At 48.3% G+C, this 23,722-nt stretch overlaps 1 protein-coding gene across 3 annotated transcripts in view; it reads left to right on the top strand.

The window, feature by feature from the left end:
* The window catches only part of LOC138283073 (4-galactosyl-N-acetylglucosaminide 3-alpha-L-fucosyltransferase FUT6-like), a 117,684-nt gene extending 97,794 nt beyond the window's left edge, over positions 1–19,890 (top strand). For all 3 annotated transcript variants that reach the window (XM_069221223.1, XM_069221224.1, XM_069221225.1), the window contains exon 2: positions 16,656–19,890. In XM_069221223.1, coding sequence (XP_069077324.1) covers positions 16,656–17,773 — 1,118 coding nt within the window. In that variant the 3' untranslated portion in view covers positions 17,774–19,890. The remainder of the gene's footprint in view (positions 1–16,655) is intronic.
* Positions 19,891–23,722: the final 3,832 nt, after the last annotated feature.

The following is a 23,722-nucleotide window of genomic DNA, read 5'->3' on the forward strand; positions in this document are numbered from 1 at the left end:
GGGACCCCTTCCACTTTGTGAATGGACCCCAAATTATTTTTTCAGGGCAGGGAGTGGTCCAAGGGACCACTCCCTGCCCTGAAAAAAAACCGAAACTAAAGGTTTCGGTTTTTTTGAAGTGCAGCTCGTTTTCCTGTTAGCAAAACGGGCTACACTTCAAAAAAATTAAAAAAGCTTTATTGAAAAGCAGGTCACGAACATGGAGGTCTGCTGACGTCAGCAGGCCTCCATGTTAGTGAGTGCCTATACTCGCTATGGGGCCGCAATTTGCGACCCATCTCATGAATATTCATGAGGTGGGTCATTGCGACCCCATAGCGAGTCTCAGTCGGTGTCTGAGACACCATACTGCATAGCAATTTGCGACTTGCAAATTGCGAGTCGCAGGGACTCGCAATTTGCAAGTCGCAAATTGCCGATTTGCTACATCTGGCCCAAGGTAACAAAGATCAGTGTTCAGTGGGAGGAACGAGGTAATAAAGTTCAGTGTGCATTGGGAAAAACGAGGTAACAAAGATCAGTGTGCAGTGATCACACATGCATGTGAGGGCCAAACCGCACGCACACACACACGCATGCGAACACACACACACACGTGAGGTGCACACCCGCACGCACACACACACGCATACACACATACATGTGAGGTTTACACCTGCACGCACAAACACATGCGCATGTGCACACACACACAAACACACACCCACACACACACACACACATGTGAGGTGCAGACACACACACACGTGAGGTGCAAAGCCGCATGCACACACACACACACCTACACACGCACATGTGCACACACACATGTGGTGCAAACCCACACACACATACACACACACATGCACACACATACACACACACATGTGAGGTGCACACACATACACACAAACACGTGAGGTGCACACCCACACACACACACACACACACATGAGGTGCACACACTGCACACAGGTCTGAACATTGGGTGAGAATCGGGGTGCAGGTGCGGTGTGTGGTATTACAGTTAGTGCTTGTGTTGCAAGTCAGTGTGGTGAATGAATGTTGTGGGTGGTTCTACCACTGAGTGACCACTGAGTGACAGTGTTTCCAAAGACCATGACGAGTGCTGAGTGGTTGAGTCTCAGTCCCTTGTCCATGATTATCCTGTGATTGCAGTCACATATGCTCTGTCTCTTCACCTGCCCATGTGCACCAGGCCTTCCCCATTTAAAATACAGGCACATAGCAGTTTAAAAAAATTGTGGAATCAAGTTGTGTTTACGTACCTCAGTGTTGGTTGACTCTCTGCTCGCTGTTCTCCTCCATAGAGCACGTCCGCTGGGGCAGGTGAGGAGATGGCGGCATCCTCCGGTGTACAGACTGCTGGTGGACCTGTCGACAATGGAGGAACAACATGTAATTGTCACCTACAGACTTGATTGTACCACAATCCTGGAACTGTGTGCCCAGTTGGAGCCAGACCTGATGTCAGATATCCGCCATCCCACAGGAATCCCACCTCAAGTGCAGGTGCTGTCAGTACTCCATTTCCTGGCAAGTGGGTCTTTTCAAACTACAGTGGCCATAGCATCAGGGATGTCCCAGCCAATGTTCTCCAACGTGTTGTCCAGAGTGCTGTCTTCCCTGCTGAAACACATGCGCAGCTACATCGTGTTCCCTCAGGTGGAGGATTTGCCCACAGTGAAAGGTGACTTCTACGCTTTGGGACATATCCCCAACATCATAGGTGCCATTGATGGGACACATGTGGCCTTGCCCCCCCGCAGGAGTGAACAGGTGTACAGAAACCCGAAGAGTTACCATTCAATGAATGTGCAGATGGTGTGTTTGGCTGACCAGTACATCTGCCAAGTTTCCTGGCTCAGTGCATGACGCTTACATTTTGAGGATTAGCAGCATCCCTTATGTGATGGGGCAACTCCAGAGGCACCGTGTGTGGCTATTAGGTGAGGACACGGACCCTATACAGTGTGACTAGGTGTCTGGGTCTGGGGATGTCCCTAAGAGTTAGTGTGTGTCTAACAGTTGTCCCTCGACATTTGCAGGTGACACTGGTTACCCCAACCTGTCATGGCTACTGACCCCAGTGAGGAATCACAGGACAAGGGCAGAGGAACGCTACAATGAGGCACATGGGCGAACTAGGAGGATTATAGAAAGAACCTTCGGCCTCCTGAAGGCAAGGTTCCAGTGCCTCCATATGACAGGTGGTTCCCTATTCTACTCACCAAAGAAGGTGTGCCAAATAATTGTGGCCTGCTGTATGCTTCACAACTTGGCTTTGCGACGACAGGTGCCTTTTCTGCAGGAGGATGGTCCAGATGGAGGTGTTGTGGCAGCTGTGGAGCCTGTGGACAGTCAAGACGAGGAAGCAGAAGAAGAGGACATAGACAACAGAAACACAGTGATTCATCAGTACTTCCAGTGAGACACAGGTAAGAAGACATCACTGCCTGCTACATCTGATACCCTTGTTCTACCTCTCATCTGTCTGTCACTTTCACCCAATTTATGGACCCTGATTTGTCACTTTGCCTTTCAATTTCACAGATGTGGGTCCCACTGTGTGACATCTGCTTTGTTTCCGCATGGACTAGAGCTGTGTGACATAGGTATGTTGACAATATATTGGATATTGCATTTTTCCACAGTTATTGCAAATATACATTTTCGAACACACAGACTGACTCCAGATTGTTTTGTGATTTAAGGGTGTTTATTTAAGTGCTAAATATTGGAGGGTGTTGTAAAATGGTCAGGGGTGATGGTGGAGGAATGTCCATGGCAGAGTCCAGTCTATTAGTTTCACAGGTGCATTGTCCAAAGGGGCATGGGAAGTGGAGCTGGGGCAGTTTAAGGATGGTCAGGGTGACAAAGTGGGACAAAAGGATGACAATCAGGGTGGTCTCATTTCTTGGCAGGGGTTTTGGCATTGTTCTCTGTCTTTGTCCTGGATCTCAGGGACCGTTTGCAAGGTGGTTCTCCATCTGTAGGGGGTGGGGTGCTGGTGTCATGGTCCTGTGGGGGTGCCTTTTGTCCACTAGCGCCGGCGGAGGTGATGGGCAGTTCATCGTCCAGGCTAGTGTCAGGGGCCCCTTGTTGTGCCACAATGTCCCTCCTGGTGTTGACGAGTTCCTTTAGCACCCCTACAATGGTGCCCAGGGTGGTATTGATGGATTTGAGTTTCTCCCTGAACCCCAAATACTGTTCCTCCTGCAGCCGCTGGGTCTCCTGAAACTTGGCCAGTAACGTTGCCATCGTCTCCTGGGAATGGCGGTAGGCTCCCATGATGTTGGAGAGGGCCTTGTGGAGAGTGGGTTCCCTGGGCCTGCCCTCCCCCTGTCGCACAGCAGCCCTCCTAGTTCCCCTGTGTTCCTGGGCCTCTGTCCCCTGAACCGTGTACCCACTACCACTGCCCCCAGGTCCCTGGTGTTGTTGGGGTGGTGGGTTAGCCTGGGTTTCCTGTAGTGGTGGGCACACTGCTTCTTGACGTGTCCTGGGGACAGAGGTATGGGCCCGCTGGGTGGGGGCTGTGCTGGTGTTTCCAGCGGGGGGAAGCTCTGTAGTGGCCTGTGCCAGTGTCAGGGGAACTGACTGTCCCGAGGTCCCAGATGGGCCGGGCTGGTCATCTTGATCCAGTTGGACAGAGCTGCTGTCATCACTGTGGGCCTCTTCTGTAGGTGGAGTGGACATGTCTGGACCCTCCTTTCCGGTGACGTTGGGTAGGGGTCGTGCAGGGGTGTAAAGGCATGATTATTGCATCTGTGTATGCCATGGTGAGTAATGGGTGGGTGACCCTGTACCCCAGTGCTTGCATTCTAGTGTGGGACCTTGTGTGATAATTGTTTAGGGGGGTGTGTGGGTATGTGTAGTGGCCATGCATTGGTGATGGGTGTCCATGCTTTGGTGTTGCATGCAGGGCTTGCGGTTGGGATGGGTGGGTTGTGATAGTGGGACATCTGTGAGGAGTTTGAGTGATGGGGTGAGGGTGGGGGTATGTGATAGCATGCAGGTAGGGTGGGGGATGAAGTAGTAAAGATTAGACTTACCAGAGTCCATTCCTCCAGCTACTCCTGCGAGGCCCTCAGGATGCAGTATAGCCAAGACCTGCTCCTCCCATGTTGTTAGTTGCGGGGGAGGAGCTGGGGGTCCGCCGCCAGTCCTGCGTACTGCAATCTGGTGGCTTGAGACCCAAAATGCACCTTCCCCCATAAGTCGTTCCACCTCTTCCTGATGTCATCCCGTGTTCTTGGGTGCTGTCCACTATTCTTTGCCATAGCTCCATCTTCCTAGCTATGGTGGTGTGCGGCACCTGTGATCCGAATAGCTGTGGCTCTACCCGGATGATTTCCTCCACCATGACCCTGAGATCCTCCTCAGAAAACCTGGGGTGTCTTTGCGGTGCCATGGGGTGGTGTGGGTGATGTGTGTGGTGGTGTGTGTTGTGATGTGTGGGGTGATGTTTAGGGGTATGTGGTGTTTTGTGCGTGGATGTTGTGTGAGTTATGGTGTTGAGTGCCTGTGGATGCCAGTTTGTAGATGGTGGTGCCTCTCTCTGGCCTTCTGTCACAATTGTGGTCGTAAGGGTTTGTGGGTAATGTGGGTGTGTGTTTTATATTGTATTGGGTGTGTGGGAGTGGTGTGTGTATCAGGTGTGTGTATTTGGAATTGCCCAATGTGGTAGTATTTTGTAGATGTGTGTGTATTTTAAGCGCGGCGGTGTGTACTGCCAATGGAATACCACGGTTGAAAGACCGCCGTGTTGATTCATGGGTCATGATAGTGTGGGCGTATTCCTGTTGGCGTGACGGTGTCGGTTTTGTTATCGCCAGTTTATCACTGACCTTTGGTGTGGCAGACTTGTGTGGGTGTCTAAATTTTGGCAGATTACGGATAATAGCTGTGGTGGAATTCCACAGCCACGGCGGTGTGTTGGCGGTCTTCTGCACGGCGGTAAGCGGCTTTTACCGCAAATGTTGTAATGACCCCCCTACCACCAGTGCAAAGAAGATAAACAACCTAACTATGTTGTATTATTCTACAGAATCTAGTGATTCCTTCGCACATTTTATGTTTAGGTCTGAGATCATAGCTGTGGTAATTTTGCTTCCCATCCTGATCTAAGGTCTTAGGGAGGAACCCCGACCCCATTCCTGAATGTGACAGCAATGGTCTGCATGTTTTATGGATGGCAGCCCACTTCGGGAAGCTGAAGAGTCAGGATCAGCGAAGCTGTCAGTGGATTGATGTGCATCTCATGATGGCCATGACTAGAATGCCCTCTGCCCCCTCAGGCCCATGTGTTGTTTGTATAATAACTTGAACAGAGTTCTAAGAACAGGCCTGACGTACTGATATGTCTAGAAAATGGGGGCCTATTCCTGAGCTCTTAGAATGGGAAACAAATTAGTATATCATGTATCGTACATGACAGCCTTGAGCAAAGCACAGACTGCATTATGTACAAAGGGGTCATAAAATGTGCAGCATAAACAACTATGGGGGTCATTCCGACCCTGGCGGTCTTGGACCACGGAAGCACCGCCAACAGGCTGGCGGTGCTTCCCAGCCCATTCTGACCGCAGCGGTAAAGCCGCGGTCAGAAAAGGGGATCCAGCGGTTTTCCGCCGGATTTCCCCTGCATGGGCTGAATCTCCATGGCGGCGCTGGAGATTCCGACCCCCTCACCGCCATCCTGTTTCTGGCGGTTTTTACCACCAGGAACAGGATGGCGGGAACGAGTGTCGTGGGGCCCCTGGGGGACCCTGCACTGCCCATGCCACTGGCATGGGCAGTGCAGGGGCCCCCTTACAGGGCCTCATAAAGATTTTCACTGTCTGCTTAGCAGACAGTGAAAATCGTGACGGGTACAACTGCACCCGACGCACCCCTGCAACTCCGCCGGCTCCATTTGGAGCCGGCTTCCTTGTTGCAGGGCCTTTCCCGCTGGGCCGGCGGGCGCTCTTTTGGCGGTCGCCCGCCGGCCCAGTGGGAAAGCCAGAATGGCCGCCACGGTCTTTTGACCGCAGAGCGCCCATATGGCGGTAACCGCGTGGCGGTCAGAATGACCGCCTATGTCTTCTTGGAAAGAAGCAGTGAATAAAATATGAGAATAATGAGCTAAAAGCTGGTTGTGATAAAAAAAATATGAAGTGAAAACATGTGTCTCAATATAAAAGGCACAGGCTTCTGGCCTAATCCTAAAATAAGGGTGCCCAACCTACGTGCTCGAGGCAACCCACAACAATTGCCCCCATGTTTTGATGTGATTACTATAGGGGCCAACCATTCTGAACACTCTACTGCTTCAATGACCACTTCTTCTACAAGTTTATCTAATTTCTCTCTTAAAGGTTCTTACATTAATAGAGGAACAGCTCTCGTTCTTTGTACCACTGGGGCTCCATTGGACTTTAAATTGATTTTATGCACACAATTGTTTACTAACACTAATTTATTTGTGAATGATTCTGGAAAATCTTCATAAATGTTCATTCCTTCCAAATATCTGGATACCATTGAGACTTGTTCTTCATTAATGGGATCTAACACATTCCCTAGATCTTTCTGTTGTTTCTGCCTCAACAAATTGCAACCTTGTTCAATGACATATATTTTTCACCCTTTTTATGCATATTCTTTAGTGAAATTCACATTTTTGCATTTCCTGCAGAAGGCAAGGGTCTCCATTGTATCCTTCTGAATGGACACCAAGGTGTGGTCTTCACCTTGGAAACTGGTGTGAAATGTGTGCCTGTCTATAACTTATACACGTTTACATCTATTCCATTGAATAAGATATCGCAAGTAGGATATGATGTTTTATCACCATCCTCTGGTTAATCTGGAAGATTAGCTTCCTTGTGTCCTCGTGTTCGCACTCTCTTGTATCTACCAAACATCTATTCTTCTCAGGTATTTTTCATGCTTTGGCCAAATGTTCTCTTTTATTACACTTCCTACATATAACTCCCCTTGCTGGACATTTAGGACTGTTGGTCAAATGAGTGGTATTCCCGCATCTGAAGCTTTTTAGTCTATAATTTTTTGGTTTTGATTTAACTACCCATTCTTCGCTAATTTTACAAACTTTTTGTTCATTGGTGAGCAGAGATATCTCCCCATTCTCTATGTAGGTTCCCTTAGATAATTTAATTTCGCTGATACAGAAAGTAGTGTGCTCAATGCACTTAGCTCTCTCTCTCTCTCTCTCAATATATATATATATATATATATATATATATATATATATATATATATATATACACACATATATATTCCAAACAAAAGGTGGTCATATGTGGCAGCACGTTCTAACTTCTGGTGCAGGCGGCAGGGTCGACCACAAACTCCCAAACATAAATCACAGCACAAAGGCCACCGCACTCCTAGGAGTTGAAAATTCCCAACTTTAATCTTAATAATCACCATCCATGTAACAACTCTTGCCACAACGCGTTTTCGACAACCGTCTTCTTTAGGTGGAATGCAAAAAATTGATAAGTCCTTGGATTTTACTTTCCTATTTATAGCCAATTGAAAGGCATTCTGGGAGCCGCAGCACAGTCTCTCTCCCTTAAGGCGGGATGCTGGTCATGAACTAACAATTATATCGAGATCAGGAAGTGCTGAATGAACTCGAGACAGAGGAGCAGAAAGTATGTGAGAAAGAGAAAGGGGAGAGCAGCTCAAAGACATGTAAAGAGGGAGGATCTCTCTATGCAAAAGACACCCTAAGAAGGAGGAGAGCATGGGTTTGAGGGACAGAAACTTTGAAAAGGCACTGTAAAGAAAGTGTGCTAAGTATGTGTGAGCAGGCATTACAGAGAGGAGATGGAGGGTGGGAGTATATTTTTGTGCAAAGCTAGGCACACTGTGCAGAGAGTCTGGGCAACCCCATGTTGGTTTACAGAGGTAAAAGCTTGACCACCTAGTGCTCTAATGTTTATGGTAGCTTGGTATAGCAGTTAGGCTAATCTTGGAGTTGTGCAACGCATTTTTGTACTCACAGTACCAGTAAAGCAAGACAAACTCTAATAAGAATAACTCAAGACCAATTTACACAAATATTTCAGATTTTTATAACATTCATAAGACCACAATCATCAAAATTGGGTAAGTACTTTTTAAGTCATGAATTTTCAAAGTTTAGAAACAAATAGTCTTTTGTGAGCAATTACGAATCTTAGTAATCAGTGCAGAAATACTTTAAAAATGCATATAAAATCAGGCAATGCGTTTACCAATGTCTCCTTTTGCAGCTGTGTTGAGGTCATCAGTGGGCACTATGAACCAGCTGGAGAAGTTTGGAAGGTCCCGGCTTCAGTTAAAGCAGCTGCAGAAAGTCTTTGGAGGTGGTGCCAGGCCACTGCTGGGGACCACTTGGAAAAGCACTGCACAGGTGGACTGAAAGATAACTTTGATGGGTCTCTTTGGAGTTTCGAGGTTGCAAGGGGTGCAGGACCCTTAGGGCACAGCTGGATCTTCAGTGCAGGGCACAGGGTGGCCAGATGCAGAGCGAATTGGTGAGCCAGGAGCTGTGCACAAAGGTGCCCTTGGAAGCAGGAGGTAGATCACTTTAAGAGTTTCTTGCAGGTCAGCAGGGGCACTCTGGGGGTGGGGTGGTCCTGGTGGTTTCAAAATTCCCTTGACTGGGACTTCCTTCTGGTCCTTCTTCAGGATAGTAGGACACCAGTACCTGGGGGTATTGCACAGTTTGGCAACTGGAGGGCACAGTGCCACCAAACTTGGCACACTTGCAGGGTTTGTCCTCCTGGTCTGTTGGGTGGAGATTGGTTTGGCTGCAGTATGTGGTGCCTTGGTAAGCAGCCAGTTAGTAAAGTTGACTTCACTGGGTCTTTGGTCTTTCTTGCAGGAGAGTGATACCTTTACTCTGGAGGGAGATCTTCAGCAATTTTGGAAGTGTGGAGGTCCTCTGGGGGTTTGTAGAGTCTGTCTGATGTCTGAGCTACCCCTCAGCATCGATTATTTAGTCCTGTCTGCAGCAGGCAGTGTTTGGCACATTTTACATGGTGCAGCAGGACTTCAGCTCTCGAGTCTTGGGCCTTCTTTGTTGCTGGTCTTCTTTTGTCCTTGGAATCTGATTCTCTGGTCTAGGAATGTCCACTATATTCTGTGATTACTGGGTGTTTATGGGGGTACCTATCAGTGATCAATGAATCATCTACCTTAAGGTGACTACACCCACTAAGTGACCACTTAGTGGGCAGAGGTCACCACCTCGACCTGATTGGCTATTTTCCTTCCATGCAAGATGGCAGAAAATGAAATGGAGGGGGCACCCTGCATGCAATACCTTAGGGGTGGTGCAAGCTGGGGCTGGCCACTCCTCATGTCCTTTGTGTGTTTTCCTGTCAGTACTCCCGCCAAAAGTGGAGGTTTTGAACAGGGGCAGCCATTATTTCTAGCAGTAGGCTTGGAGGTTGAGTTTCCTGGGCAGTTTGCCCTTGGAATCTCACTAGCAGGGCAGGGCACATTCCTGAGGAGGGAGGTGTGATACCTCCACCCAGAAACGGCTTTGTCTCGGGACCCAGAGAGCAGGATCTCTCACCCTAGGGTTCCAGAATCTTGTCTGGTGGTGGCAGGCTTGTCGTGACCAGCCAGCAGCCATGCCAGGGTAGTTAGCTCATGCAAGGGGCACCTCTAAGGTGATCCCTGGGTACATTTTGTAATAAATCCAATGCTGGTACCAGTTTGGATTTATAATTTTGAGTTGTGTGATACCAAATGTAGGGAGCTGGCTCTGTATATACTATATCAAAGTGAGATATAGGGCCTCATTATGACCCTGGCGGTAGAGAACCGCCAGGGCCAACGGGGGCGGGAGCACCGCCGACAGGCCGGCGGTGCTCCCTTGGGCATTCTGACCGCGGCGCTTTGGCCGCGGTCAGAACGGGAAAACCGGCGGTCTCCCGCCGGTTTTCCACTGCCCCTAAGAATCCTCCAAGGCGGCGCAGCTCGCTGCGCCGCCGAGGGGATTCTGACAATCCTTACCGCCATCCTGTTCCTGGCGGCTCGCCCGCCAGGAACAGGATGGCGGTAAGGATTGTTGTGGGGCCCCTGGGGGCCCCTGCAGTGCCCATGCCAATGGCATGGGCACTGCAGGGGCCCCCGTAAGAGGGCCCGCTAGTATTTCACTGTCTGCGTAGCAGACAGTGAAATACGCGACGGGTGCAGTAGCACCCGTCGCACCTTCCCACTCCGCCGGCTCGATTACGAGCCGGCATCCTCGTGGGAAGGGAGTTTTTCCCTGGGCTGGCGGGCGGTCTTTTGGAGACCGCCCGCCAGCCCAGGGAAAAACTCATAATACCCTCCGCGGTCTTCTGACCGCGGAGCGGTATTATGGAGGGCGGCATCCTGGCGGGCGGCCTCCGCCGCCCGCCAGGGTCATAATGAGGCCCATAGTGTGCACAGAGTCCAGGGGTTCCCCAGAGGCTCACCTAGACAAGCCAAAAGCATTTGCAATGGCGGTCAATGGATACAAGAGGCAATGCAACAACTAACTCGCAAATGTGAGATCTATCCGGTTGGAACATAAAAAAGATAAACTATCAGCTTTCAACCTTGAGCCATTTTGTGAACAAGTGTGTAAGTCCCTCAAACACATTGAATGATAGGGATTTACAAGCTTCTGTAGTGAGGGCAACCTTTAACTTGTAGATCAAAGAAACGAACAATAAGGAACATTGTGAGGGTTTCACAGACATAACAGAAGCATTAAGATCGCAATGAGAACAGCTAACCTAAATCACAACTTATAGATTAAATATGGAAACACGTAAAGAGAGCAAATGAAAGGTTGAGAAAACTACAGCGCACACCCAGCAGCAGACTGCCCCAGCCAATAAAACAATCCCCACAGGTGGGCACCAATAATGGTGAGACACAAGCACAGCAAACTGGTGCTCCGGAGGTTCCCTCAAAATCACCACGGAGCCGAGGTGGCTCATCCACAGACAGCACTTTAGCTCAGAGTTTCCACTGTGGAAATCAAATGGTACAATTGACGATGTGCATGTCAGTTTGACTGCTGCTGTAATAAAGTAGAACGGAGGGTGAAGGGGCCTGCTGCAAGAAATGGAAAGCAGATATGTAGCTAGGTCAGTGCGTGACTTCTTTTAGCACACAAATCCCTGTGTCAGTGACCCGCTGGTGGAGGACTTGGGATACTTGGGGGTGCGTACTAAGGCCCAGATTAGTACTCTGTTTGCGCTAAATTAGCGTCATTTTTTTACGCTAATACAGCGCAAACTTAACTCCATATTTATATTTTGATGCTAGTCAAGTCTAACACCAAAATATTGGAATTCAAGTCATTTTTGGGATGCGTGAAACCAGCTTGGGTCAATGAGATGCAAGGTGGGTGTTCTCATCCAAAAAATTACTGTAAGGCCCAAGCGCCTTACTTATCCTCCCATGCAAAAATGGTACACGTGAAGGAGGTGGGCCTAAATAATGGTGCTAAGCCTGGATCTGGGCATGCATTACGGGACCTGTGTACCCATTCAAACACCATGGAAAGAGCCCACAGCTACCCACCCCAAGCCCCAGCAAATACCCCACCCACACCAGAGGAACACCACAGGATAGGGGACCCCATCCCAGGTAAGTACAGGTAAGTAGAGGTAAGTATTTAAATTTTAAAGTACCATTGGGGGCCCTGAAATAGGCCCCCCTACATGGCACAGGGTGCAATGGCCATGCCCAGGGGACCCTTGTCCCTTGTGCTAGCCAATGGGGTGGTGGACATGACACCTGTTTTGCGTCAAAAAGTATAAATCAGGGCCACCAATATTAAAGCGGGCCCTGCGCAGAATGCAAAAGTGAAGATGACATCTTTCTCTTCACCTTTTAAGCCCTCTCTCTCAGATCAGTGTTAGATTACACACAATAACGCACTTGGGCTGCCACTAAAACACTTTTTATTTTCAAACAGCAAAGAAAGCTGGGTTTGCAACCAAAGCAATGCATCTATCCCCACTAGTCACCTCACAATTGGGCTGAAGGAATACACCATTGAGAGAAACTTAACAAGTTTACCAGTACTCTCCAAAGGCACTCTATTAAAATAGTTTTAGATGCACACATTACATTCACCCACATATGTGTCTTGGTTCAAGGATCGTGTGGCTGAAGAGAATAAATGTGCCTCTGTCTGAAAAAGCAAATGTCAAGGCAGAATGGGGTTTTAAATGCAAGGAAAGGGAGTAAAGCACCCTACAGACAGAACTGTAAAAACATGTAGTCGTGAAGTGCTGCATGAAAATCAAATAAGGAACAAGAAGGGAATATGGCAGAAGCAACTGACAGCAGGGGGGCTAGGATTCTTTAAAGAAGAGACACCCTTTTAAGCGGGAGGTACAAGTATTTGTTTTTTCACCCTGCTTTTCTGTCACCAAAGGTGGAATTCCTGCCAGCAGCTGGCTTATGAACTAGGGCTAATGGAGGCCCTTTATGAGTGTGAGAGGAGGCCTCTTTTTGCATGGTTAGCCCCCACTTTTTGCCTGATGTTGATGTGTTCTAGAAGTTGGTAGTGCCCGGGCCCCTGCTAACCAGGTTCCCTGGGCCAGAGCTCTTTCCCTAAATCTGTTGTGACTCTTGGCACAATTGGATACACTCTTGAGTATCCCACTAAGTCCCTAGTAAATGGGTACCCCAGTACCCAGGGTAAGAGTAGACCCCTGAGGGCAGCAGCACTGATTGTGCCACCCCCAAGGGTCCTGCCCCCAGATGCACCCAGCATTGCCATTGCAGGCTGAGTGTACTGGGGCAAGCCTAAAAAGACAAACTCAACATGGCACACTCTCTGTGTGCCCTGTCCACAGTACACTGCATATGTTATGGGTAAGTCACCCCTTTGGCAGGCCTTTTAGCCCTAAGGCAGGATGCAACATACTATGGGCCTGATTCTAACTTTGGAGGACGGTGTTAAACCGTGCCAAAAGTGGCGGATATACCACCTACCGTATTACGAATTCCATAGGATATAATGGACTCGTAATACGGTAGGTGGTATATCCGCCACTTTTGGGACGGTTTAACACCGTCCTCCAAAGTTAGAATCAGGCCCTATGTGTGAGGGAATAGCTGCATGAGCAATATGCCCCCACTGTGTCCTTGACAAACCCAAGACAGCGAGTGAACAGAGCCGACATTTTACATACATGTACTGGACACTGGTCAAACACGGGTGTCCCACCTACATGATGGCTACTCTGTACACTGGGTTGTTTGGTATCAAACAACTCAGAAGACTAATTCCAAACTGGTATCAGAGTTCGATTTAGCCCTAAATGTACCCAAGGGGTATCTTAGAGGCCCCCCCTGCAAAAGTTAACTCAAACTGGCATAATTGCTGACTGGTTCCATCCAGCCTGCCACTCCAGACGGCCAATATACAAACCTGGAGGAAAGCCATGGCTCTCTGGTTTGTAAGACATTGCCCTTCCTGGGTGGAGGAGCTAACTCCCCTTCCCTCAAGAATTTACAATACACTGGGAGTGAGCTTCAAAGGCTACATCCCCTGAAACTCAAGCCCCCAGGCCTGCTGCTAGCAGCAGATGGCTTCCCCCTTTGCAAACACCTACTTTGGGCAGGCCCAAAGGCGGGAAAGCAGACAAAGGGGAGGAGGAGTAACCTCACTGAGCATGCACTACCCCTACGGGCTTGCATGAGAAGTGGAATGGAGGAAAAAAGCCAATCAGGTTTAGGAATGTGACCCGTCCCACAGGAAGTGGCCATTGGACACTACCAGGTTTCCCTTAAAAGGCCCACTAAAGTCATTATTTAGTGGGCTCCCCTAGACCAGGAATGGAGATTGAACTAGAAGAAAGAAGACAGCACCAAGGAACCAGCCAGGACGAGAACTGAGGACCCGCTTGTAGGAGGGTGGCCTGGCTTATAGTGGGTACCTGATGGTACTTACACCTTGTGCCAGGTCCGGTTATCCCTTATTAGTAGATTAGTAGTGTTCTAGAAGCTTAGGCTGATAGAGGTAGCTATAGCAGAGCAGCTTAGGCTGAACTAGGAGACATGTAAAGCTCCTACTATACCACTTATATCATATAGCACTATATCATAAGAAACACAATACTCAGAGTTACTAAAAATAAAGGTCCTTTATTTTCGTGACAATATGCCAAAAGCATCTCAGAGGATATACTCCTTAGGAGGTAAGTAGAATACACAAAATATACACACAAACCAAAATCAGGTAAGTAAAACAGTCAGAAAGTAGTGCAAACACTCTAGAATACAATAGGATGCAATAGGCCTAGGGGCAACACAAACCATATACTCTGAAAGTGGAATGTGAACCACAAATGGACCCCTAGGCTAGTGTAGTATGTAGAGGGTCACTGGGAGTGTCAGAAAACACTAAGGGTATCCAAGATACCAAACCCCAAGACCCTGAAAAGTAGGAGTAAAGTGCTACTACTTCCTCTGAAACTCACTAAACTCGTGATAGAGGATTCTGAAAAGACAACAACAGACTGCAATGCACTGAAGATGGATTACTGGACCTGAGGACCTGCAAAGGAAGGAGACCAAGTCCAAGAGTCGTGAAAGTGTCCAGGGGGGCAGGAGCCCACTAAACCCCGGATGAAGGAATCTCAATATTATAAGTGAAGTCCACTTGAAGATTCCAAAGGTGAGACCATGAGCACGAGCGGATTAGGGGGACAAACACAGGAGGGCTGTACCAAAAGGAATAATTCCAATCTTGGAAGAAGCCTCACAGTGAGGTTCTATTGATCCTATTGGATGTTTGGGTGTAAATTAAAAGCCACTATTGATGAGGTTTAATCGGCTCCAATTGATTATTTTCTTGCCTTTGAACATGCCAGGGGTGGTTTCTTACTAAGGGCGTTGGGGCAAAGCCTACCAATTCTCAGCCTTTCCTTGTGAACAATAAACATTGGGCCCGATTCACACAGGTAACCTTTGCCTCCCTGTCTTCACCCTGCACCAGAAGGGCCAAAGGGTAATTTGTCTGCTCCAGCAGGCACCTTTCTGCACAGCGACCGGTACTCTGGGACTCCTCTCCTGTCGAAAAGCATGATCTCTGGAACACAGGTGGTAGACCAAAGTGACCCTGACTGTCCAAAGGTCCAGCTGTCTAAATCTGGTGGAGGTAAGAGATTGCCTCCCCGTGCCAGACACCACATGTTTTGCAGCTCCTTGGGCTTCTGTGCACTTCTTCCAGAAATCCTTCATGCCCAGGTCCCTAGCACTCATCCTGCGATGCTCAGCTACCTGAGTTGTTCTCCAGCGGTGTGGGATCCCTTTGTGTAGTGCTGCGACAACCGCCATTTGCAACTCCTTTGTCCCCGTGTTCTGGGACTCCTGTGGGTGCTGCCTGGTCTTCTGAGGGCTCTTTGAAGCGCTGAGAGCCCCACCCTCCTCATCCTGAGTTGAGACCCCTAGGTCCCTCCCGGGCCCAGGCAGCACCTTTTCCCGTCAAATGCGTTTCTTGCATGAGCCACGGCTTGTTGTCAGATTCCAACATCGAAGACCAGCCTGCATTCTTCTAATCAACATGGACATCTCTTGCACCAAGAAGGAACCCACAACTGTCTTATTTGGTGCATTTCTGACTTTTTCTTCCAACCGGAGAATCCACTTTTGTACCTTCATCCGGGTTAACAGGGGCTCCTGTTCTTCCTGGGCTCTTCATCGACTTCTGGACTTGGTCTCCTCTCTCCACAGCTCTTCAGGTCCAGGAATCCATCGTTGGTGTCTTGCAGTCTTGCTTGGTTTTTGCATAATTCTTTATCACGACTTCTAGTGTGTTCTGAGGAAACTTGCTGTACTTTACTCATGTTTTCCTGGGCTCTGGGGTGGGGTATTTTACTTACCTTTGGTGTTTTCTTACACTCCCAGCGCCCCTCTACACACTACACTTGCCTAGGGGGGAAACCGACTTTCGCATTCCACTATTTTAGTATAAGGTTTGTGTTCCCCCTAGGCCCAATACAGCCTATGGTGATTTTCACTGTTTGCACTATTTTATGACTGTTTACTTACCTGATTTTGGTTACAAGTTTATATTTTCTGCATAATACATACCTCCTTTGGGAGTATAGTCTCTAAGACATTTTTGGCATTGTGTCACTAAAATAAAGTACCTTTATTTTTGTAACACTGAGTATTTTGTTTCATGTGTGTGAGTACTGTGTGAGTACAGTGGTATTGCAAGAGCTTTACATGGCTCCTAGATAAGCCTTGGCCGCTCAGCTACAGCTACCTCTAGACAGCCTAAGCTGCTAGAACACTGCCTACATTTCACTAATAAGGGATAACTGGACCTGATATAAGGTGTAAACACCTTTGGTACCCACTACAAGCCTGGCCAGCCTCCTACAAGCAGGAGTTCACTGTTTGAGGGGCCATGCATTTGTAAAGGCATACATCTTAGTAACATTGTTTTACATATATCTTGGAGCACTTGTAACATGCACTAATATGTTCATTTTGTAACTCATAAGATTTTCTTCCTTTGACCTAATTTCAGATGTTTCATTGTGATGGAATTTGCTGTAGTATATTACTTCATGATATAATATAAAATGTCTTCTTCTAAGTTCACTCTCTCCAAGGTCAGCCAATGACTTGTTCTCTCTCCTTTCCAGCCGCTGACATGGAGTCCAAGGCACCAACGGCACCATCTTGGAAGACCTTCGTATTCTACATCCTCATCTCATTTCTGACCAGCTTGTCGGTATTCGCCGTTCTCCGAGGTGCCTCCAAAGCCAAGGTAGATAAGATCTGCACAAAGGTGGAGACCCCAGCTATATACTACGCAGGTGAGAGTGACCGCAAGAAAACACCCAGGGGAACAACAAGCACCACAGAGAGTGACCTGGTCATTCTGCTCTGGACCTGGCCCTTTGGTGAAAGGTTTCCACTGGACCAGTGCGCAAGAATCCATGGGATCTCTGGTTGCACCTTCACTGTGGACCGGAGCTGGTACAGCCGTGCGGATGCCGTGATCCTTCATCACCGTGATGTCTGCAGCTCTAAAACCCAGCTGCCCCAAGAGCCAAGGCCGTTCAACCAGCGCTGGGTCTGGTTCAACCTGGAGTCACCGAGGCACAGTCCCAACCTTCATTTCATGGACAATCTTATCAACCTGACGCTGAACTATAGGAGAGACTCAGACATCTTCTCACCCTACGGCTGGGTAGAAAGAGCCAAGAGTGCTCAGAACTTCAGAATCCCAAACAAGAGCAAACTGGCGGTTTGGGTGGTCAGTAACTGGGACCCGTCCTTGACGAGGGTGGCATATTTCAATCAGCTGAAGAACCACCTCAAAATTGATGTCTATGGAGGTGGGCACCGACCCTTAGCCCGAGACAAAACAATGTCCACTATTTCCCAGTACAAGTTCTACCTAGCCTTCGAGAACTCTCTAAACCAAGACTACATCACTGAGAAGCTCTGGCAGAATGCGCTGCTCTCTGGGACATTGCCCGTTGTTCTCGGTCCTACCAGGGAGAACTATGAGCGCTTCCTTCCCTCAGATGCCTTCATCCACGTCAACGACTTCCCGAGTGCTAAGGAGCTGGCCGCTCACTTGCACTTCCTGGATGCTAACGACGAACAGTACGGGCGCTACTTTGAGTGGCGCAAGACGCTGCAGCCCATAGGTTACACAGACTGGACCACACACTACTGTAAGGCCTGTCAAGCCCTACAGCAACAGCTGGATTACAAGACAATCCCGAGCATCGCCAAATGGTACAAATGATCAGTCGTCACCGCAAAGACCTCGTCCTTTGGAGTCTAAGGAGACTCTTTGGCAGCAGTCAAAGTGCATTAAATAAGCATTGGAACTGTGATGCTGCATGCAATGGGGGCGGGGTCAGTGAGCGTGGGGGCAGAGTGAAACGTGTGACTAAAAAAACTAGGGGCAGATTTAAGAAAAGTGGCGCTGCACACAGTGCAGCGCCACTTTCCTTACGTCCCTTAGAGCCCCCCTACCGCCACTATGAGTGCGCCATATTTAAAATACGGCGCACCATGCGCAGGGTAGGGGGTTATAGCATCATTTTTTTTACGCTATTGATGTACTCTGCAGAAGTTGTGTCAAAATGTTGGTGCTACTCCTGAAGAGTACATTGGGGACCATTAAAAAGAAGGGATGCCCTCTTTTAACACCTGCTCTGAGCAGGCCTTAAAAGTGCCAAAACAAATGGTGCAAGGAAATCTCTTACCTAATGGAGGACGCCCCCCTTACATACATTATGCCTGGCGCAGGCATAATGTGGTGCAAGGGTTTACAAAGTGGCACAGTGCATGCATTGCGCCAGTTTGTAATTATGGCGTGGGAAAATTGCCTCTTTAGTGCCGCCTTAGTGTAAAAAAAATGACACTATGACGGAGCTAAGGTGGCGCTAGGGAATCTAAAATCTGCCCCTAAATATTCTGTAACTTTTTCCAGTTTTTAACCTTCAGGTGACTACATATAAAATAACAGCAAATTTAAATGAAAAATAAATAAATGCAAGTTAAGATAATCAGCATGGAATGCATGATTACATTATGAATCCTCTATTAGTTAATGCACTGCAGAGGTCTGTGTGTAACCAGAGAGCCACAGAACTGAATCCTGATTGGTGCAGTGGAGAATAGTGACTTGCGTGTGTTTGGTGCTACGAGGTCGGAGTCTGAGACAGAAAACACAGTGGATATTTAAGTAATTATTTTAAACTTCCATTACACTCAGTATAAGATAGGGTGTTACACACAAAACAAAAAGGTTTAAGATAAAAAAATGCAATTCTTTTAATAACTGTCCTTTAAAAGCACGCACTTCACAGCTCAGCTGGTAACTCCGTTGCACTACCCCTCAAAAAGAATAAACCAGTGTCGTCAGTAACTTCAAGTTCCTCTATCACTTAAAGCCAATACCTGCTTCCAAGCACCCAGTACATTTGCAGACTGACAAGTTGCACACATTTGCATTTCTTTCAAGCAGCAGCACCTTGGCAAGAAGGCTTGTTTAGCTTTCTGCCCCTCCCTCGGTTTGACATCACAGGAGACTCCCTGCCTTACACTGCAGCTGAAGCATTTAAACTCTCAGAATTAATCACCCTGGGATAGTTATCTTTTCACAACAACTAATGGAACTGTTTTTCTTAAATTAAAAAAGTTTGGGCATGTTGTGCCCCTCAGATCCCACCCACTTCGTCCACTGATCTTAGGTATGGGCAGCATTCTACTGCTATGTAAAGATGTTGTCAGAGGGTCCAGGGTCTCAGGAGGGCACCTTGACAACACCGATACGTATTAGGTGAGGTGGCACTCATAAAGGGGTCTATTGGGATGCTGGCATACACCGCAACTGTTGGCAAAGAATAAATACAGTAGAGGTGAATGTCCAGAGAGGTTTGAGTACCCACTTCCAATCAGTGAAAAGCCAACTACAGGGGCCTCAACACCGCAACTCAGTTTCACTCAATTCCTGACTTGTCCACATCAACAGACTTAGGGCCTGATTTACAGTTTGCCGGATGTGTTACCCTATTACAAAAGTGATGGATATCCCGTCCACCGTGTTCCAATCTCCATAGCCAGTAATGGGACTGTAATACTTGTAGGAGGCTGGACTGGCTTGTAGTGAGTACCAAGGGGTACTTGCACCTTGCACCAGGCCCAGTTATCCCTTATTAGTGTATAGGGTGTCTAGCAGCTTAGGCTGATAGATAATGGTAGCTTAGCAGAGGAGCTTAGGCTGAACTAGGAGACGTGTGAAGCTACTACAGTACCACCTAGTGTCATATGCACAATATCATAAGAAAACACAATACACAGTTATACTAAAAATAAAGGTACTTTATTTTTATGACAATATGCCAAAGTATCTTAGAGTGTACCCTCAGTGAGAGGATAGGAAATATACACAAGATATATATACACAATAGCAAAAATATGCAGTATAGTCTTAGAAAACAGTGCAAACAATGTATAGTTACAATAGGATGCAATGGGGAAACATAGGGATAGGGGCAACACAAACCATATACTCCAAAAGTGGAATGCGAACCACGAATGGACCCCAAACCTATGTGACCTTGTAGAGGGTCGCTGGGACTATTAGAAAATAGTGAGAGTTAGAAAAATAACCCTCCCCAAGACCCTGAAAAGTGAGTGCAAAGTGCATTAAAGTTCCCCTAAGGACAAAGAAGTCGTGTTAGAGGAATAATGCAGGAAAGACACAAACCAGCAATGCAACAACTGTGGATTTCCAATCTCGGGTACCTGTGGAACAAGGGGACCAAGTCCAAAAGTCACAAGCAAGTCGGAGATGGGCAGATGCCCAGGAAATGCCAGCTGCGGGTGCAAAGAAGCTTCTACTGGACAGAAGAAGCTGAGGTTTCTGCAGGAACGAAAAGGGCTAGAGACTTCCCCTTTGGTGGACGGATCCCTCTCACCTTGGAGAGTCGTGCAAAAGTGTTTTCCCGCCGGAAAGACGCCAACAAGCCTTGCTAGTCGCAAATCGTGCGTTTGGTGTTTTTGGACGCTACTGGGGCCCAGGAGGGACCAGGAGGTCGCAAATGGGACATGAAGAGAGAGGGGACGTCGAGCAAGACAAAGAGCCCTCACTAAAGCAGATAGCACCCAGAGAAGTGCCAGAAACAGGCACTACGAGGATGCGTGAAATGGTGCTCGCCGAAGTTGCACAAAGGAGTCCCACGTCGCCGGAGACCAACTTAGAAAGTCGTGCAATGGAGGTTAGCGTGCTGTGGACCCAGGCTTGGCTGTGCACAAAGAATTTCTGCCGGAAGTGCACAGGGGCCGGAGTAGCTGCAAAGTCGCGGTTCCCAGCAATGCAGCCCAGCGAGGTGAGGCAAGGACTTACCTCCACCAAACTTGGGCTGAAGAGTCACTGGACTGTGGGGGTCACTTGGACAGAGTCGCTGGATTCGAGGGACCTCGCTCGTCGTGCTGAGAGGAGACCCAAGGGACCGGTAATGCAGCTTTTTGGTGCCTGCAGTTGCAGGGGGAAGATTCCGTCGACCCACGGGAGATTTCTTCGGAGCTTCTGGTGCAGAGAGGAGGCAGACTACCCCCACAGCATGCACAAGCAGGAAAACAGTCGAGAAGGCGGCAGGATCAGCGTTACAGAGTTGCAGTAGTCGTCTTTGCTACTATGTTGCAGGTTTGCAGGCTTCCAGCGCGGTCAGCAGTCGATTCCTTATCAGAAGGTGAAGAGAGAGATGCAGAGGAACTCGGATGAGCTCTTGCATTCGTTATCTAAAGTTTCCCCAGAGACAGAGACCCTAAATAGCCAGAAAAGAGGGTTTGGCTACCTAGGAGAGAGGATAGGCTACTAACACCTGAAGGAGCCTATCAGCAGGAGTCTCTGACGTCACCTGGTGGCACTGGCCACTCAGAGCAGTCCAGTGTGCCAGCAGCACCTCTGTTTCCAAGATGGCAGAGGTCTGGAGCACACTGGAGGAGCTCTGGACACCTCCCAGGGGAGGTGCAGGTCAGGGGAGTGGTCACTCCCCTTTCCTTTGTCCAGTTTCGCGCCAGAGCAGGGGCTAAGGGGTCCCTGAACCGGTGTAGACTGGCTTATGCAGAATTGGGCACATCTGTGCCCAACAAAGCATTTCCAGAGGCTGGGGGAGGCTACTCCTCCCCTGCCTTCACACCATTTTCCAAAGGGAGAGGGTGTCACACCCTCTCTCAGAGGAAGTTCTTTGTTCTGCCATCCTGGGCCAGGCCTGGCTGGACCCCAGGAGGGCAGCTGCCTGTCTGAGGGGTTGGCAGCAGCAGCAGCTGCAGTGAAACCCCAGGAAGGGCAGTTTGGCAGTACCAGGGTCTGTGCTACAGACCACTGGGATCATGGGATTGTGCCAACTATGCCAGGATGGCATAGAGGGGGCAATTCCATGATCATAGACATGTTACATGGCCATATTCGGAGTTACCATTGTGAAGCTACATATAGGTAGTGACCTATATGTAGTGCACGCGTGTAATGGTGTCCCCGCACTCACAAAGTTCAGTGAATTGGCTCTGAACAATGTGGGGGCACCTTGGCTAGTGCCAGGGTGCCCTCACACTAAGTAACTTTGCACCTAACCTTTACCAGGTAAAGGTTAGACATATAGGTGACTTATAAGTTACTTAAGTGCAGTGTAAAATGGCTGTGAAATAACATGGACGTTATTTCACTCAGGCTGCAGTGGCAGGCCTGTGTAAGAATTGTCAGAGCTCCCTATGGGTGGCAAAAGAAATGCTGCAGCCCATAGGGATCTCCTGGAACCCCAATACCCTGGGTACCTCAGTACCATATACTAGGGAATTATAAGGGTGTTCCAGTAAGCCAATGTAAATTGGTAAAAATGGTCACTAGCCTGTCAGTGACAATTTGGAAAGAAATAAGAGAGCATAACCACTGAGGTTCTGATTAGCAGAGCCTCAGTGAGACAGTTAGTCACTACACAGGTAACACATTCAGGCACACTTATGAGCACTGGGGCCCTGGGTTACCAGGGTCCCAGTGACACATACAACTAAAACAACATATATACAGTGAAAAATGGGGGTAACATGCCAGGCAAGATGGTACTTTCCTACAATACTGCAGACAGGATATCTGTCACGTTTGTGACAAATTAACCCCCTCCGTCAAACTGTAGCTCAGGCCACCATATTTCATTTGTGACATATTCAAGGCAGAAGATACGTAAAGGGTACATTGTAAGCTTCTTGTAATGAGCACCAACGTAACGTGTATTTATAAAGCACATGTTCACCCGGAAGCTTCTAACCATCAGTTAAAATACAGATCTCTGCAATGGGTGCATTAGTCCACTGACCCTCAGACCCAGCCAGCACCAGACTCTTTAATGATCAAGGGACTGAATCTTTGAAGGGTTTTACCCAATCTGTGTCTATTGGGAAATGCGTTGATACATAAGGGCCTAAATTCTTACAGGGACCACCACTCCGTACATGACCATGGTACTCTCCAGGCACTTTCAAGGGCATGCCTGCAACTTTTAAGGGCATGTCTGGCACTTTGACTAGCCACATTTCTAATGGAGTCAGTCTTTCCATTCGGAGATTTTTCATGTTCCATGATTTATATTTAAACACCGTTCATTACTGTGATGAACACTGATCTTCATGTGACGTCATAACATTGAAATGTAAAATATCACTTAAACAATAAAAACACAGGCCTTCAATACGAGTCTGGCAGTCTTAAGCCTCCGCCGCCCACCAAACTCATAATGAGGGCCAATATTTTGTTCATGCCATTAAGTGAATATTGACACACTTTTTCTAAAAATCAGTTCATTCTCGAGATGTGAATGAAAGCCTGCCTCTTCTTTCCATACACATAAGTGTGAAGGTGCTATCTCATCCCCCACATGTCAGTGCTGGAGGAGGACCCATGGGGCTGACCCAGAGGCAGGGCTGTCTACTATCTCATCCCCCACTTGTCGCTGCTGGAGGACCCATAGGGGTGACTCAGAGGCAGGGGCGCCTTCTTCTTGGGAAGTGCTCCAGATGCCTTCCATCACATAGGTTAAAAGTTATCTACAACAGGGGAGATCGGGGTTTTTGGGTACGCTTGGAGGAGGCACAGCACTGAGACAAACAATCCAGAGCTCAGGGAGATGTAGGTCCAAGACGGGAGAACACGACCTCTGAAGTCTACACAGAAGAGAACCAACTC

Source organism: Pleurodeles waltl, chromosome 2_2 (assembly GCF_031143425.1).
Source record: "Pleurodeles waltl isolate 20211129_DDA chromosome 2_2, aPleWal1.hap1.20221129, whole genome shotgun sequence".
NCBI lineage: Eukaryota > Metazoa > Chordata > Amphibia > Caudata > Salamandridae > Pleurodeles > Pleurodeles waltl.